This window comes from Mandrillus leucophaeus, unplaced genomic scaffold (assembly GCF_000951045.1).
Source record: "Mandrillus leucophaeus isolate KB7577 unplaced genomic scaffold, Mleu.le_1.0 Scaffold3, whole genome shotgun sequence".
Taxonomy (NCBI): domain Eukaryota; kingdom Metazoa; phylum Chordata; class Mammalia; order Primates; family Cercopithecidae; genus Mandrillus; species Mandrillus leucophaeus.
Genome location: NW_012103142.1, coordinates 1805498 through 1822483, shown reverse-complemented (window position 1 = coordinate 1822483; position 16986 = coordinate 1805498). Strand labels below are relative to the sequence as shown.

The 16986-nt window shown below is 42.7% G+C and overlaps 1 protein-coding gene across 1 annotated transcript in view; it reads right to left on the bottom strand.

Moving 5' to 3' along the window:
- Nucleotides 1-16986, bottom strand: part of UHRF1BP1 (UHRF1 binding protein 1) — a 53575-nt gene that overhangs the window by 28913 nt on the left and 7676 nt on the right. Inside the window, exons 4-7 of the mRNA XM_011986542.1 lie at nt 14332-14521; nt 13881-14021; nt 13279-13449; nt 12394-12586 (exon numbers count right to left, since the gene is read on the bottom strand). Of these exons, the coding sequence (XP_011841932.1) occupies nt 12394-12586; nt 13279-13449; nt 13881-14021; nt 14332-14521 (695 nt within the window). The remainder of the gene's footprint in view (nt 1-12393; nt 12587-13278; nt 13450-13880; nt 14022-14331; nt 14522-16986) is intronic.

Genomic DNA, 16986 nt, shown 5'->3' with positions numbered 1-16986 from the left:
GAGTAGCCAGGACTACAGGCTGGCACTGGCTCCAAGTTCTTCTTCCTTGGTTGCCCCTTCTTACTGCTGTTTCTGTACCTGTTCACCTTTCTAATTTGCTGCTGCTAAACTGCCCAGGCTAAGGAATTGTGAAACTAGTCATGTGGGACTGGATTCAGAAAACAAAATATAGTTGGCTCTAAAGTGAAAGAAGGCCTAGGGGCTCTCAAAAATCACATCCATGGGCTTGCTGTGGGCATGAACTTTGCAGTTAAGTAAAAACTTTTCAGAACTGGAGTTTTGTGTTGATTTTCAGCTGTTTTGAAGAGCCGGGGCAACAGCTAAGGGACCCCACTGTGGAGTTTTAAAAATTTGACTTGATTGAGCTAAATAAGGAGTGGGCAGAAGTACTTCACTGTGCCTTTGTATGTGCTAGTCATTGTGCCTTAAACTCCTTTAGAGCTGGCCAGTTCCTACTCATCCTTGAAGACTTGGCTTCAAGAATGAGTTGGTCTTCCCGGCTTCCTTGTGAGGGCTTCCTTGACACAACCTCTTCTCCGTTCTTATTCATCTCTGTGTCTCCTTCCGTATCACTCAGCACAGTGCCTGGCACTTTGTATAATAGATGCTCTCTACTGCTTGTTAAATGAATATAACCAGCTGATTCAATTTTACGCATTTAAAATTTGCCTCTCAGCTGTAAAGGCAGTTGTTAAGAGAATGGCCTCTGGTGTTGGACCTCTAGGATTTGAATTTCAAGGCTGCCATTTTCTAGTTGTTTTTTCTTAGGTATGTGACTCAACCTCTCTGTCCTCCAGTTTCCTCAGCTGTAAAATAGAGGTAATAATTACAAGGATTAAATGAGATTATGTGTCTAAGGCTATTATAATCTGGTGCTGACACATGGTAGGTGCTAAAATGATGATGATAGTTGTGATAATCTAGGCACAATGGTATCTCATCTCTATCACATCCAGATTAATTCATTCCCACATGCTCAGGGTGGATGGAACCAACAAGGCACAGAATTTTAACTGGATCCCCCTTTTTAATATAACACCAAGTAACTCAGTACACCTGCCTCAAGATTGATGCCATGGGCACAGCCCCGTGGCCAGGGTCGCAAAAGGATTGTTTTGGTCAAAGGAAAGTAGCTTATTTTGGGGAGGCTGAGGCAGGAAGATTGCTTGAGGCCAGGAGTTTGAGACCAGCTGAAGCAACATAGTGAGATCTCATCTCTACAGGAAAAAAAAAAAAAAAAAATTAGCCTGGCGTGGTAGTGCATGTCTGTAGTCTCAGCTAGTTAGGAGGCTGAGGCTGGAGGATCACCTGAGCCCAGGAGGCAGAGGATGCAGTGAGCCGAGATTGCACCACTGTATCCAGCCTGGGTGACAGAGTAAGGCTCTCTCGAAAAAATTTAAAAAAGAAGAAGAAAGGAAAAAAAGAAAAGTAGAAAAATTTCAAGTACATAACCTCTTGATACATCTTAAAGAACTAGAAAAGCAAGGACAAACCAAATCCAAAATTAATAGAAGAAAATAAATAATAATAAATAAAAAAGATCAAGCAGAAATAAATGAAACAAAAACAATAGAAAAGATCAACAAAATAAAAAGTTTTTTTGAAAAGATAAACAAAATTGACAAACTTTTCCCCAGACTAAGAAAAAAGAGAGAAGACCCAAATAAATAAAATGAGAGATGAAAAAGGAGACACTACAACCAATACTGCAGAAATTCAAAAAATCAGTAAAGACTACCATGAGCAATAAATTGGAAAACCTAGACGAAAAGGATAAATGCTTAGCTATATACAGCCTACCAAGATCAAACCATGAAGAAATCCAAAACCCGAACAGACAACAGCAAGTAATGAGATCAAAGGTATAATAAAAAGTCTCCCAGCAAAGAAAAGCCCAAGACCCGATAGCTTCACTGCTGAATTTTACCAAACATTTAAAGAAGAACTAATACCTATCCTATTCAAACTATTCCAAAAAAACAGAGGAGGAAGGAATACTTCCAGAATCATTCTGTGAAGCCAGTATGCCCCGATAACAAAATCAGACAAAGACACATCAAAAAGAAAACTTCCTACATGAAAGTGTTCTTGGGGAAAAAAAAAAAAAAAGAAAAAGAAAAGAGAAAACTACAGGCTAATCTTCCTGATGAACACTGATGCAAAAATCCTCAAAAAAATACTAGCAAATGGAATTCAACCACACATTATAAAGACCATTCATCCTGACCAACTGGGATTTATCCCAGGGATTCAAGGATGATCCAAATATGCAAAACCATCTATAAGATACAACATATCACAGAATGAAGAACAAAAATATATGATCATTTTACCTGATACTGAAAAAGCACTTGATAAAATTCAACATCCCTCATGAGAGAAACCTTCCAAAAACTGTGTATGGAAGGAACATAACTCAACATAATAAAACACATATACAACAGACTTGTACCTATTATCATACTCAATGGGGAAAAACTGAAAGCCTTTATCTAAGATTTGAAACAAGATAAGGAGGCCCACTTTCACCACTGTTATTCGACAGTATTGGAAGTCCTAGCTACAGCAACCAGACAACAGTAAGAACAGAGTATCCAAATTGGAAAGGAAGAAGTCAAATAATCCTTGTTTGCAGATGATATGATCTCTTATATTTGAAAAAATCTAAAGACTCCACCAAAAAACTATCAGAACCAATAAACAAATTCAGTAAAGTTGCAGAATATAAAATCAATACACAAAAATCAGTAGCATTTCAATATGCCAACAGCAAACAATCTTAAAAAGAAATCAAGAGAGTAAGCCCATTTACAATTCCTAAGTTTACAGGAATAAAATTAACCAAAGAAGTGAAAGATCTCTATAACAAAACTATTAAAACACTGATGCAAGAAACTGAGGAGGGCTAGGCTCATGCCTGTAATCCCAGCACTTTGGGAGGCCAAGGCAGGTGGATCACTTGAGGTCAGGAGCCCGAGACCAGCCTGGCCAACATGGTGAAACCCCATCTCTACTAAAACTACAAAATTAGCCAGGCGTGGTGGTAGGTGCCTGTAATCTCAGCTACTCCAGAGGCTGAGGCAGGAGAATCGCTTGAACCTGGGAAGTGGAGGATGCAGTGAGCTGAGATTGCACCACTGCACTCCAGCCTGGGTGACAGAGCAAGGCTCTGTCTCAAAAAAGCGGAAGCGAGGAAAGCAGGGAAGGGGAGGGGAGGGGAGGGAAGGCGGAGTGAGGGAACAAAGGAAGAAAAGAAAAAAAAACTGGACACAAAACAATGGAAAGATATTCCATGTTCATGGATTAGAGAATCAACATTGTCTATACCACCCCAGCAACCTACAGCTTCAATGCAATCCCTATCAAAATACCAATGACTCCAGACTGGGTGACATAGGGAGACCGCATTTCTATAAAAAATGTAAAAATTAGCCAGGCATGGTGGTGTGCACGTGTAGTCCCAGCTATTCAGGAGGCTGAAGTGGGAGGATCACTTAAGCCTAGGAGGTTGAGGCTGCAGTGAGTCATGATTGTACCACTGCACTCCAGCCTGGGCAACAAAGCAAGACCCTCTGTCAAAACAAAAATAGATACCAATGATAGTCTTCGCAGAAATGGGAAAAATAATCCTAAAATGTATATGGAACCACACACACAAAAAAAGAAAACAGAACAGCCAAAGCCAGCTGAGCAAAGAGAACAAAACTGGAGGAATCATGTTACCTGACTTCAAATTATACTACGGTGCTATAACCAAAACAGCATGACATAAAAACAGACATTCAGACTAATGGACAAAATAAAGAACTCAGAAACAAATCCATACATCTACATCTACAGTGAACTCATTACTGACAAAGGGATTAAGAACATACATTGGGGAAAGGATGGTCTTTTCAATAACTGGTTCTAGGAAAACTGGATATCCATATGTAGAAGAATGAAACTAGACCCCTATCTCTCAGCATACATGAAAATCAAATCAAAATGGATTAAATACTTAAGTCTAAGGCCTCAAACTATGAAACTACTACAAGAAAACACTGGGGAAACTCTCCACAACATTGGTCTGGACAAAGATTTCTTAAGTAATGCTCCCAAGGTACAAGCAACCATTGCAAAAATGGACAAATGGGATGACATTAAGTTAAAAAGCCTCTGCACTGAAAAAGAAGCAGTCAACAAAGTGAAGAGACAACCCACACAATGGGAGAAAACATTTGCAAACTATTCATCTGGCAAGGGATTAATAACCAAAATAAATACGGAACTTAACAGGAAAAAAAATCTAATAATCCAATTAAAAATGGGCAAAAGACCTGAATAGACATTTGTCAAAACAAGATATACAAATGGCAAACAGGCATATGAAAAAGTGCTCAATATCATGGATCACTAGAGAAATGAAAATCAAAACCACAATGAGGCTGCGTACAGCAGCTCATGCCTGTAATTCTAGCACTTTGGGAAGCTGAGGCAGGTGGATCACTTGAAATCAGGATTTCAACACCAGCCCAGCCATCATAGTGAAATCCTATCTACTAAAAATACAAAAATTAGCCTGTCATGGTCATGAGTGCCTGTAATCCCAGAGTCAGAGGTTGCAGTAAGCTGACATCTTGCCACTGCACCCCAGCCCGGGCAACACAGCAAGACTCTGTCTCAAAAACAAACCAGGCTTGGCGCGGTGGCTCACGCCTGTAATCCCAAACACTTTGGAAGGCCGGAGTGTGTGCATCATGAGGTCAGGAGATCGAGACCATCCTGGCTTACATGGTGAAACCCCATCTCTACTAAAAATACAAAAAAAATTAGCCAGGCACGGTGGTGAGCGCCTGTAGTCCCAGCTACTCGGGAGGCTGAGGCAGGAGAATGGCGTGAACCTGGGAGGTGGAGCTTGCAGTGAGCCGAGATCGCGCCACTGCACTCCAGCCTGGGCAATGGAGTGAGACTCTGTCTCAAAAAACAAACAAACAAACAAACAAAAAACTACAATGAGATGTCATCCTACCCCAGTAAAAATGGCTTTTATTCAAAAGATAGGCAAAAACGAATGGTGGCAAAGATGTAAAGAAAAGGGAACCCCTGGACACTGTTGGTGGGAACGTAAATTAGTATAACTACTATGGAGAAGAGTATGGAGGTTCCTCAAAAAGCTAAAGATAGAACTACCGTATGATCCAGCAATCCTACTACTGGGTATTTTTCCAAAGGAAATGAAATCAGTATGCCCAAGAGATATTTGCACTCTCATGTTTACTGCAGCACTATTCATAATAGCCAAGATTTGGAAGCAACCTAAGTCAACAATAATTTATTGTACATTTAAAAATAACTAAAAGAGGCCGGGCGCGGTGGCTCACGCTTGTAATCCCAGCACTTTGGGAGGCCAAGGTGGGTGGATCACGAAGTCAGGAGATCGAGACCATCCTGGCTAACATGGTGAAACCCCATCTCTACTAAAAATGCAAAAAATTAGGCAGGCGTGGTGGCGGGCGCCTGTGGTCCCAGCTACTTGGGAGGCTGAGGCAGGAGAATGGCGTGAACCCAGGAGGCGGAGCTTGCAGTGAGCCAAGATCACACCACTGCACTCCAGCCTGGGCAACTAAGCTAGACTCCGTCTCAAAAAATAAAAAAAAACAAAAAAAAAATAACTAAAAGAGTAAAATTAGAATGTTTGTAACACAAATAAATAATAAATGCTTCAGGTGATAGATAACCGATTAACCTTGATGTGATTATTATGTATTATATGCCTGTATGAAAATATCTCCTGTATCCCATAAACATATAACCTATTATCCATAAAAATTAAAAAGTAAAAAGAAAATAACTTTTAAACTATTACTCATTCAGATAGTGTCAACATTTTTTCAGCACTTGATTAACTTAACGATGAATTGAATAACTTTTACAGAATTAAATAATAAAACAAACTATTTTCTGAATTGTATATAGACATGCGGGCAAAAAAAAAACCAAAACCAAAATAAAAATAACATAGACCAGGTGCAGTGGCTCACACCCTTAATCCCAACATTTTGGGAGGCCGAGGCAGAAGGATAGCTTGAGCTTAGGAGTTCAAGACCAGCCCTGGTAACATAGCAAGACCTCATCTCTACAAAAAATACAAAAATTAGCCAGGTGTGGTGACACATGCCTGTAGTCCCAGCTACTTGGGAGGCTGAGGTGGGATCGTTTGAGTCTGGGAAGTTGAGGCTTCAGTGAATTATGATCATGCCATGACACTCCAAACTGGGCAACAGAACAAGACCCTGTTTCAAAAAAATAAGTAAATAAAATTTTAAAATAAAGTATTTTCATGTAATACTCAAAGTTCAAATCACAAAAGTACTGAGGATCAAACATAAGTAACACTAGCAAAGCAGCCAACGGCAGCCAACAGGCAGTTGCAGGCCACCTCTCACCATATAACTTTGAGATGGAGCAACTGATTGAGAGAAAGTCCTCTAACCACAGCCATCTGCTTGTCATAGTTTGTAACACTGACCTTCCACACATTTTGTGTATCTTCCATGAACTCACTGTCAATGCTGCTCACGTAATACCCAAGAAAACTCAGTGAAATAAATTAAGTACTAAGGAATAAAATTTTGTCAGTCAGGTTAAACTTTATTTTTTACTTTTTAATTTTTTTAAAAAAATAGAACACCTGGACTCAAGCAATCTTCCCATCTCAGCCTCCCAAAGTGCTGGGATTACGGGTGTGAGCCGCCATGCCTGGATGGGTTAAGCTTTAGAGGGCCACAGATGATTGTTCTATCTAAGATCCCCACCGCACCCCTGAAACCAATTTTTAATTTCCAGACTAGGCAAATATCAAAAATAGATTAGTGGTTGCTTAGAAATTCGAAAAGGGGTGTGACAGCAAATGGATACAGGGTTTCTTTTAGGAGAAACAAAATGTTCTAAAATTAGATCATTGAGATGGTTACACAACCCTATGAATATATCAAAAAACACTGAGTTATATATTGTAAATGGATGAACGGTATGGTATGAGACTGCATCTCAATACAGCTTCAAAGAAAAGAGCCAATTTTCACCTGTTTGGGGTGATATCGTCTCAGCTGAAAATGCATAACCTAGGCTACTGGAGGAAGAAGGTTCCACAACCATGCTTCCTCTGCTGGAGCTGCTTAGAGCTAAAAGAACAATAAACTACATGGAATGAGCATATTATAGTATGGTGTAGAATTGGAATCAAGTATAATTAACAATTATCGACATATCTAATTGTAAACACATAATCATATATGAGACATAAATGGTAAATAGTGTATATAAATGACTATAATTCTCTAGTGAACTAGTGGGAAGAGGATAGCCTGCCCTTAAAAAAGAGAAATAAGGAATGTTTTTGGCTAACAGGCTTTACCCTAAGAGAAAACAGTTAAAAAGCAAGTGGTACTCTCTTCCCTATCAACCACCAATCTTCTCTCAGAAGCCTGAAATGTGAGCTCCAGTTTGATTTTTTTTTTTTTTTTATTTTCTGGGGGAAGCCTTACTTCTATCTTTGCCATCCAGTTTGATTTTAAAAGACAGTGCTGTCCCACCTCAAGACAGTGCTGACCCCAATGACCCATCCAGTTTCCGATCATTTCACCTCTAATACCAAGGGATAGGTGAGCATGTTAGTCAGCAGCTCCAACATCCAGGCCATCATACCCCTTAATTTTAAAAAAGCAGCAGGTGTAGCCTTCAAGTAGTCTCTAGAGCAGCACTGTCCAAAGAACTTTCTGTGATGATGGAGGTGTTCTATGGCTTATAGACTATACTGAGCAATTGAAATGTGGCTAGAGCAAATAAAGAACTAATTTTAATTTTAATTAACATGAAAATGAACTTTTAATTGTAATTTTCATTTTAATGTAAATAGCTGCATGTGGCAATTTAACACCATATTGGACAGATAATTCTAAAGTAATGATATCTAACAGAAATATAGACTGGGGCTGGGCGCACTGGCTCATGCCTGTAATCCCAACACTTTGGGAGACTGAAGTGGGCGGATCACTTGAGGTCAGGAGTTCAAGATCAGCCTGGCCAACATAGTGAAACTCCACCTCTACTAAAAATACAAAAAAATTAGCCAGGCATGATGGCAGGCACCTATAGTCCCAGTTACTCGGGAGGCTGAGGCAGGAAAATGGTGTGAACCCGGAAGGCAGAGCTTGCAGTGAGCCGAGATTGTGCCACCGCACTCTGGCCTGAGCAACAGAGCGAAACTCTGTCTCAAAAAATAAAAATAAAAAGTGAAATTAATGGTAATAATATTTATTTATTTATTTATATTTAGTTTTGGAGACGAAGTCTCGCTCTTGTCCCCCAGGCTGAAGCACGATGGTGCAATCTTGGCTCACTGCAACCTCCGCCTCTTGGGTTCAAGCAATTCTCCTACCTCAGCCTCCTGTGTAGGTGGGATTACAGGTGCCTGCCACCATGCCCAGCTAATTTTTGTTTTTTTGTTTGTTTGTTTTTTAAGTGGAGACGGGGTTTCACCATGTTGGCCAGGCTGGTCTCGAACTCCTGACCTCAGGTGATCCACCGCCCTCGGCCTCCCAAAGTGCTGGGATTATAGGTGTGAGCCACCAAGCCTGGCCAATAATATGTATTTAAACCAATATACCCAAATGTTATTTCAACATAGAATCAACATGAAAATAATTATTGAGGTGGTTTACACTCTTTTTTTGGTACCATATTGTAAAGTACACGAATGTGCTTTGGTCAAGGAATATGCCTAGGCAGATGTCCAGGCCTGCATGACTCAGCAAGTTTAGAGCACCGTATAACTCCACCTGTTATCACAGCCATGTAGCCATAACATAGGAAGGCCATCCCTTGGCCCTGTACCACTATTGTCTGTAAAAGGCATAACTGCCCTGCTGATGCTAAGCTCTTGGGGCTCAGTTTGGCACAGCACAGCATGGCACGGCTCTTGTGCAGACGCTGGCGCCCAGAGAGAGTGAAGCTACTGACCTCTGTAAGGGAGACTGGCTGTCTGGCAGACAGGCAGGGGAGAGCCAGGAACTGGGTTGTGCCCAGAGGGAAAGAGTTAAGCTGCTCACCCTGAAGGCAAGGGAGAGCCACCCACGCAGCTCTATGTATGGGAGCACCCGGAACAAGCAGCCGGGACAGTGTGAGAGAGCTGTTGATGAGAGAGCTAGCTGCTAAATAAAAGTACGTTTCGGCCGGGCGCGGTGGCTCAAGCCTGTAATCCCAGCACTTTGGGAGGCCGAGAAGGGTGGATCACGAGGTCAGGAGATCAAGACCATCCTGGCTAACACGGTGAAACCCCGTCTCTACTAAAAAATACAAAAAACTAGCCGGGCGAGGTGGTGGGCGCCTGTAGTCCCAGCTACTCGGGAGGCTGAGGCAGGAGAATGGCGTAAACCCGGGAGGCGGAGCTTGCAGTGAGCTGAGATCCGGCCACTGCACTCCAGCCTGGGTGACAGAGTGAGACTCCATCTCAAAAAAAAAAAAAAGTACGTTTCACCTGCCTACCCCCTGATCCGCACTGCCCCCCCGACCAAGTGTTCTTTCAGCTATCTGCCCATCCACCCACTCCCCTCAACCTCAGCATGGGCTGGAACCTAACCCTGGGCATGACATTTGGCATAGTCATGGACCTCACACATATCTTTGAAATCCAATGTTTATTTTACCTTTACAGAACATCTCAATTTGAATCAGCCACATTTCAAGTGCCCAGTAGTCACATGCGGTTAGTGGCTACTGTACTGGACAGAACAACTCCAGAAAGTCTTGAAGCCCTTCCTATATTACCTAGTTATCCCTTCCCCTCTCTCCCCAAATCCCAGACAGAGTTACAAGAACTCTCCCTGATCTCTGCCCCACACCACACCTGGGTATGGCAGGCTGCGAATTATTCCCATATTTTAAAATGTCTCATCTAAAACTTCCTCAAATTCCACCAAAAAGATCAATATAGTTTAATAAATGAATGGTAAAGCTACAGTCATTCACATCTTTGTATGGATTACAGAACTCTGGCACTTGAAGAGAACAGTATTAAACATTCCTCATCAAGTGACAGGGTGAAACTCAATCGTGTACTCTTAATTAGGACTTCTGAAACAATTAAAAACAAAATCTAAACAAACAATCAAAGCAAAAAATACCCAAAGCCTTTAGGTAACACTTGGAAGAAAAAACTAAACAAAATAATACTTGTAGGCCGGGCGCGGTGGCTCAAGCCTGTAATCCCAGCACTTTGGGAGGCCGAGACGGGTGAATCATGAGGTCAGGAGATCGAGACCATCCTGGCAAACATGGTGAAACCCCGCCTCTACTAAAAAATACAAAAAACTAGCCGGGCGAGGTGGCGGCGCCTGTAGTCCCAGCTACTCGGGAGGCTGAGGCAGGAGAATGGCGTGAACCCGGGAGGCAGAGCTTGCAGTGAGCTGAGATCCGGCCACTGCACTCCAGCCGGGGAGACAGAGCGAGACTCCGTCTCAAAAAATAATAATAATAATAATACTTGTTTTAGTAACAAACTTCCAAAATGAGTGAGTGGCAAATTATTTTCTGTGGTGGCAAAAACAATCTTTGCACTGTCATTGCTCCTTTCTTTCCTTTCAGAATGAGAGTAGAGGAGGGTTGAAATAACTTCAAGACCAAGGAATCGTCAAGCAGGAGAGGCAGTGCTGCTTGATGCCCCAGAAGAAATGAATAGGCAGGTCACCCAAGGAAACTGAGTCAAGATTTTTTTTTGAACCAGGATTTCACTGTGTCACCCAGGCTGGAGTGTAGTGGCACAAATCATGCCTCACTGCAACCTCGAGCTCCTGGGCTCAAGCAATTCTCCCACCTTAGCCTCCTGAGTAGCTAGAACTATAGGGACACACCACCATACCTGGCTAATTACTTTTTTAAAAGATGGAGTCTCACTATATTGCCCAGGCTGGTCTCAAACTCCTGGGCTTAAGCGATCCTCCCACCTCAGCCTCCCAAAGTGTTAGGACTACAGGTATGAGCCACTGCAGCTGATCTATGGCTAATTTTTAAATTTTTTGTAGAGAAAGGTTTTGCCATGTTGCCCAGGCTGGTCTCAAACTACTAAACTCAAGCAATCCTCTCACCTCAGCCTCCCAAAGTATTGGGATTACAGGCATGAGCCACTGTGCCTGGCCAGTGAATCTAGATCTTATTATAAGGTAAACAAAGCCTTCAGAGAAGATAAGCCAGCAAGAGAAAAATCTATTTAATACCATATGTAAGCATCAAAAACCAAGAGCTGATGGCAAAGGAGAGCTTAAAGGGAACACAGAGATAGTTTTAAAGAAACAAGCAGCAGTGTAATAAAACTTAATATTAGCCTATAATCAAGGTCCTCCAAATTCAGCATATTGGCTCATTTGAGCCTGACAACAACTTTTTTTTTTTTTTGAGACGGAGTCTCGCTCTCTCGCCCAGGCTGGAGTGCGGTGGCCGGATCTCAGCGCACTGCAAGCTCTGCCTCCCGGGTTTACGCCATTCTCCTGCCTCAGCCTCCCAAGTAGCTGGGACTACAGGCGCCCGCCACCACGCCTGGCTAGTTTTTTGTATTTTTTTAGTAGAGACGGGGTTTCACCGTGTTAGCCAGGATGGTCTCGATCTTCTGACCTTGTGATCCGCCCGTCTCGGCTTCCCAAAGTGCTGGGATTACAGGCTTGAGCCACCGCACCCAGCTGACAACATCTTTTGAGGTAAATGAGTGAGACATGATTTAACTCAGTTTCATGAATGTGGAAACTCAAACAGGTTAAGCAGAAGATTAAGTGATTTCCCCACGGCTCATAAAGGAAAGCAATGAGTCAATTAGTTTTTTTCATTCTGAATAAATGTAAACATATACATAATGCCAGTTGTTCTAAGTATGTCGAGATTACAGCATAACCTTGCTTGGGAAGAGAACATTTACACACAATAAATATTTAAACTGATCCCACATCTAAAAATTCTGAGGTTTCCTATAGTTGAATTTACTTACCTAAAATCTCACCCCAGTCGTTTTCAACCTCTGATAAGCATTAGGATTGCCTAAGGAACTTTGGTGAGGGGGAAAAAAAGTTTACACTGCTTGAACTCTACCATGGAAGACTCTAATTTAGAGGTATTTGGGGACAGGCCCAACATCTGTATTTTATTAAGTATGACATGTGGTTCTACTGCACCCTAAAGGCTGAACAGCCCTCAAACAAACAGGGCTACCACAGGAAGGCTGAGGCCCAAGGAATACCTGTGATTAAGGGAAGCCAACCAAAGTACTCCACAGTGTCTTTTGAAAAGAGCCTTCATCCCCAGGCTCTGCCCAGAACTAGACAGTAACGTGGACCACCCAGCCCAGGCTCAGGCCTCATGGGGTACCTGGCTCTCGGGACTGGCTATCATCACAAATGTGCAGGTCCAGGCGGGAGATGAGCAGATGGTAGGAGGACTCTTTCACATCAAATTTCTCAAAGTACTGGCTGAGGCGGCTGCTGCTGCTGTTGCTGTTGCCCTGGCTGCCACCAAATGCCTGGGCCCAGGACTGCTGGGCACTGGGAGCTGGTGGGGTGATCTACATGTGACAGAGAGAGAAACAGGAAGTCCAGACCCTGAAAAGATCCTTTGTAGGCTTTCTTTAAGCTTTGGTCCAGCCTGAGGAAAACCACAGTTTAGCAAGATGTTCCTTCCCTTTCATAACTGTTGGCCTAGTAGCTCACTTAGGTCTGTTTCAATTATATCACCCAAACTCCCAAAGCCTAATTATAATTAAAATCTAATAACTTTTGGAATACAGTTCATAGTTCTGAATTGCCCTCCCGGCTCTCGCCCACCAGGTCTTAGTGGACTGATGCTAAAACATTTCCTCTAGGATGTCTTCCCTAAATGCTCTCTTTCAGCCTGTGTAGTGAGATGCCTCTTCTTTGTGCTCTCATGGCATATTGTTTATTCTATTACAGCATTTATCACACCATACTGTAATAACTCATTTATGGTCCATCTTTCAAGACAGTGAGACCCCCAAGGACAGGAACAAGAGGTGTATTCCATTTTTCTTCTCCAGTGGCCAGCACTGTATACTTAATACACTGGAGGTACCCAGTGAACAGAATAAATGAAAAATCAGAGGTGCAGGCAAAGCCTATGAATACCCAGAAGTAAACGACAAATTTCCCAAATAAAGACTAGATTACACCTACATTAGTATGAGTTAGGTCTGGCCTACTGAGTCCCTAGCATACCAAGGGTGTCTGTTTTATCTCTAACCTGTACAGGTTCAGGGGCCAGGCTCTTTCTTTGCTGGGCTGACTTCTCCATGGCTTCACTCAGTGACTCTGCATACTTCATCATAGCCTTGAGCTGTGAGTCAGTTAGCACCCAGAGCAGGTCATCCAACAGGAACATCAGCTTGGAGGATATCACATTGCAATCTTTGGTCTGAGGAAGCCACAGACAACATGGGGTTTATTACCTTGTTCATTCCAACTTTCAAAGTGTTGCCCAATCAGTTTCAGAAGCGTCTTTTCAATCTCCAATATGTGAAAGTATCAAGCACTTTGGAGAGAGAATTTCTTACAAAACTACTAAAGTTTCCTTCATTTAAAAAAAAGCAGCAATAGTCAACTGCCAGGTGCCTATGTCAGTGTCCCTACATATGGGCAAAAACTGCAGTTTCCAAAACTAAGAAAACAGGAAGGTAGAAACATTCTATTACTAGAGCATGTTGGGCAACACTGAATTATAGGCCTTCCCCTTTCAACTGCCATTCCAGGGGCCAGTAACATTCCAAACAATAAGGGAATACCAAATCCAGGCTGTCTCATAGTATAAGAGATGGAAGTTTTCATGAGGCCAGAGAACACACTTACTCTTCTTTTGAGGGCTATTTGGATCCTGCCTTGGTTTGTAATAAGCCTCAATGGAGTGGTGACTGGGTCTTGATCACCATTGTCTGTAGCATCTGCCTCAATTCGGAGTGTTTGCCAAGTTATTTCCTTAAATGTTAAAACCTGGAAGGAGAGAAAGTAAAATCCTTCATCCTGTGAATGAAATTAACCAAGAAGCAAGAAGTCCAAGGAAAAAAAACTGGCAAAGCAGAGACTCCCAGCACTCTCAGTTGGGATCCCACCAAGAAAAAGCAGTGAATTGGGGATCCATAATTAAGGAAAGGATGTAGCAGTAACACTGGACAGAAAGGCCTCTGGGCTCCCAGGAATGGGGAACATTTGAGGAAATCCACAAAGTGGGAATAATATCCTTTAATTAGTCCGACTTTGAATCTCTCCCCATTCTCTCCCCTCACAATGACGGGGCTGTCACCTCTCCTCGGTGGGGGTCAGTGATGCGGGTAAGGCGAAGGTCACTCTGCTGCCAGTGGGGGTTGACACTATAGCCCTGGAGCTGCCACAATTCAAAAGAAGCGTGGAAGGCCTTGGAGTGAATCTTGATGGTGATAGAATTGACGATGATGAACATCCCTTCCACCACCTTTTCGGCAAAGCCATATTCACTACAACAAATGAGGCAGACCAACAATCAGAATCATGGGAGACTTTCTGCACAGTCTACGCGGGATGTTTAAATTATTTTATAATGATAATACAGTAGTCTTTTTTTATTTTTCTGAGACAAGGTCTCGCTCTGTTACCCAAGCTGGAGAACAGTGGCATGAGCACAGTTCACTGCAGCCTTGACCTCCTGACCTCAAGTGATCCTCTCATCTCCCCCTCTGAAATAGCTGGGATCACAGGTATAAGCCACTGTGCTTGGCTGCAGTACTTTTTTTTTTTTTTTTTCTTTTTTGAGATGGAGTCTCACTCTGTCGCCAGGTTAGAGTGCAGTGGCGTGATCTCGACTCACTGCAATCTTCGCCTCCCAGGTTCATGGTATTCTCCTGCCTCAGCCTCCCGAGTAGCTGGGAGCCACGTGCCACCAAGCCCAGCTAATTTTTGTATTTTTAGTAGAGACGGGGTTTCACCATGTTGGCCAGGATAGTCTCGATCTCTTGGCCTGGTGATCTGCCCACCTCGGCCTCCCAAAGTGCTGGGATTACAAGCGTGAGCCACCGTACAAGGACAGTACTTTCTTTAATGATAAATTTTTTTTAAAGAATGGAATAAAAGAGAAGGAGTTGACCTTGAAACAATCTCCCTCCTGTTAGAAAGAATAAATTGATAAATCTTTTTATAGACCACAAACTATCTAATATTTAGATAATGTCTGTGAGGGGAAGTATAACTACAGAAAAGAGACATAGGGTTTCTACAAAATCTTCAAAGACACGACAGCAAGACCTGGTCTCAAAAAAAAAAATAAAAAATAAAAACAAATCTTCAAAGATGGAGCATACTCTGCAAAGGTAGTGGAAAGAAAAGCAGTACAGCCAGGTGAATAAGAGATTCAAAATCAGTCCCACCTTGACCCTGTCAAATACAGTCATCCCTTGGTATGTGAAAGTACTGGTTCCAGGACCCCCCCAATACCACCTCATGTACCAAAATCTGCTCAAATCCCACAGTCAACCCTGAGGGACCTGCATATATGAAAAGTCGACTATCCATGTGGGTGGCACCCTGCAATATTTTTGATCTGCATTTGGTTGGAAAAAATCTGCATATGCATGGGCCCATGCAGCTCAAACTTGTGCTATTCAAGGATCAATTGTGCTTCCCAAAGAATATAGCTATACTTCCACAGTGAGAGGACAGAAATGGCAAAAGGAGAGGAATGAAGGACATAAAGTCCCTCTAGATGTGAAGAAAACAGCAATTCTTGACATGTAGGTGAAATCATTGCTCATTACAAGAGATAAAAGGAGGTCTGAAAATTCTAACTGAAAAAATATATATATATTTGGAATTGATGTCATCAAGAACTAGTATCCCTAATGTATAAAGAACTTCAAAAAACAGAGAGAAAAAAGAGCAAGAGCCTGACAGAAGTGGGACCAAGTATGGACAGGTCACAGAAGAAATAAATGCAAATATATATTAAACATAAAGAGGCTGTGTACAGTGACTCACACCTGTAATCCCAGCACTTTAGGAGGCCAAGGTGGAGGATCATTTGAGCACAGGAGTTTGCGACCAGCCTGGGCAACAAAGGGAGATGCCCTCTCTACAAAAACTCTCTACAAAAACATTTAAAAATTAGCCAGGTGTGGTGGTGCATGCCTGTAGTCCCAGCTACTTGAGAGGCTGAGATAGGAGAATCGCTTGAGCCCGGGAGACTGAGGCTGCAGTGAGCCAAGATTGCGCCACTGCACTCCAACCAGGGTGACAGAGTGAGACTCTGTCTCAGAAAAACAAAAAAAAAAGAAAAAGGAGAAAAGAAAAAACGCTGGGCACAGTGGCTCATGCCTGTAATCCTAACACTTTGGGAGGCTAAAGCAGGCATATCACTTGAGCCTAGGAGTTTGAGCTCGGCCCAGCAATATAGTGAGACCTGGTCACTACAAAAAATAGAAAAAATTAGCCAGGTACGGTGGTACATGCCTTTGGTCCCAGCACTTCGGGAGGCTGAGGCAGGAGGATCACCTGAGCCTGAAGAGGTCTAGGCTGCAATGAGCTGTGATCGTGACACCGCACTCTAACCCGAGTGACAGAGTGAGATCCTGTCTCAAAAAAAAAAAAAAGAGAAAGAAAGAAAAAAAGGCCGGGTGCAGGGGCTCACACCGTAATACCAGCACTTTGGGAGGCAGAGGTAGGCAGATCGCGAGGTCAAGAGATCAAGACCATCCTGGCCAACATGGTGAAACCCCGTCTCTACTAAAAATACAAAAATTAGCTAGATGTGGTGGTGCACACCTGTAGTCCCAGGTACTCAGGAGTCTGAGGCAGGAGAATTGCTTGAACCCGGGAGGCGTGAGCCGAGATCACGCCACTGCACTCCAGCCTGGTGACAGAGCAAGGCTCCGTCTCAAAAAAAAAAAAAAAAGAAAGAAAGAAAATGATCCTCAACCTCACTCATAAATCA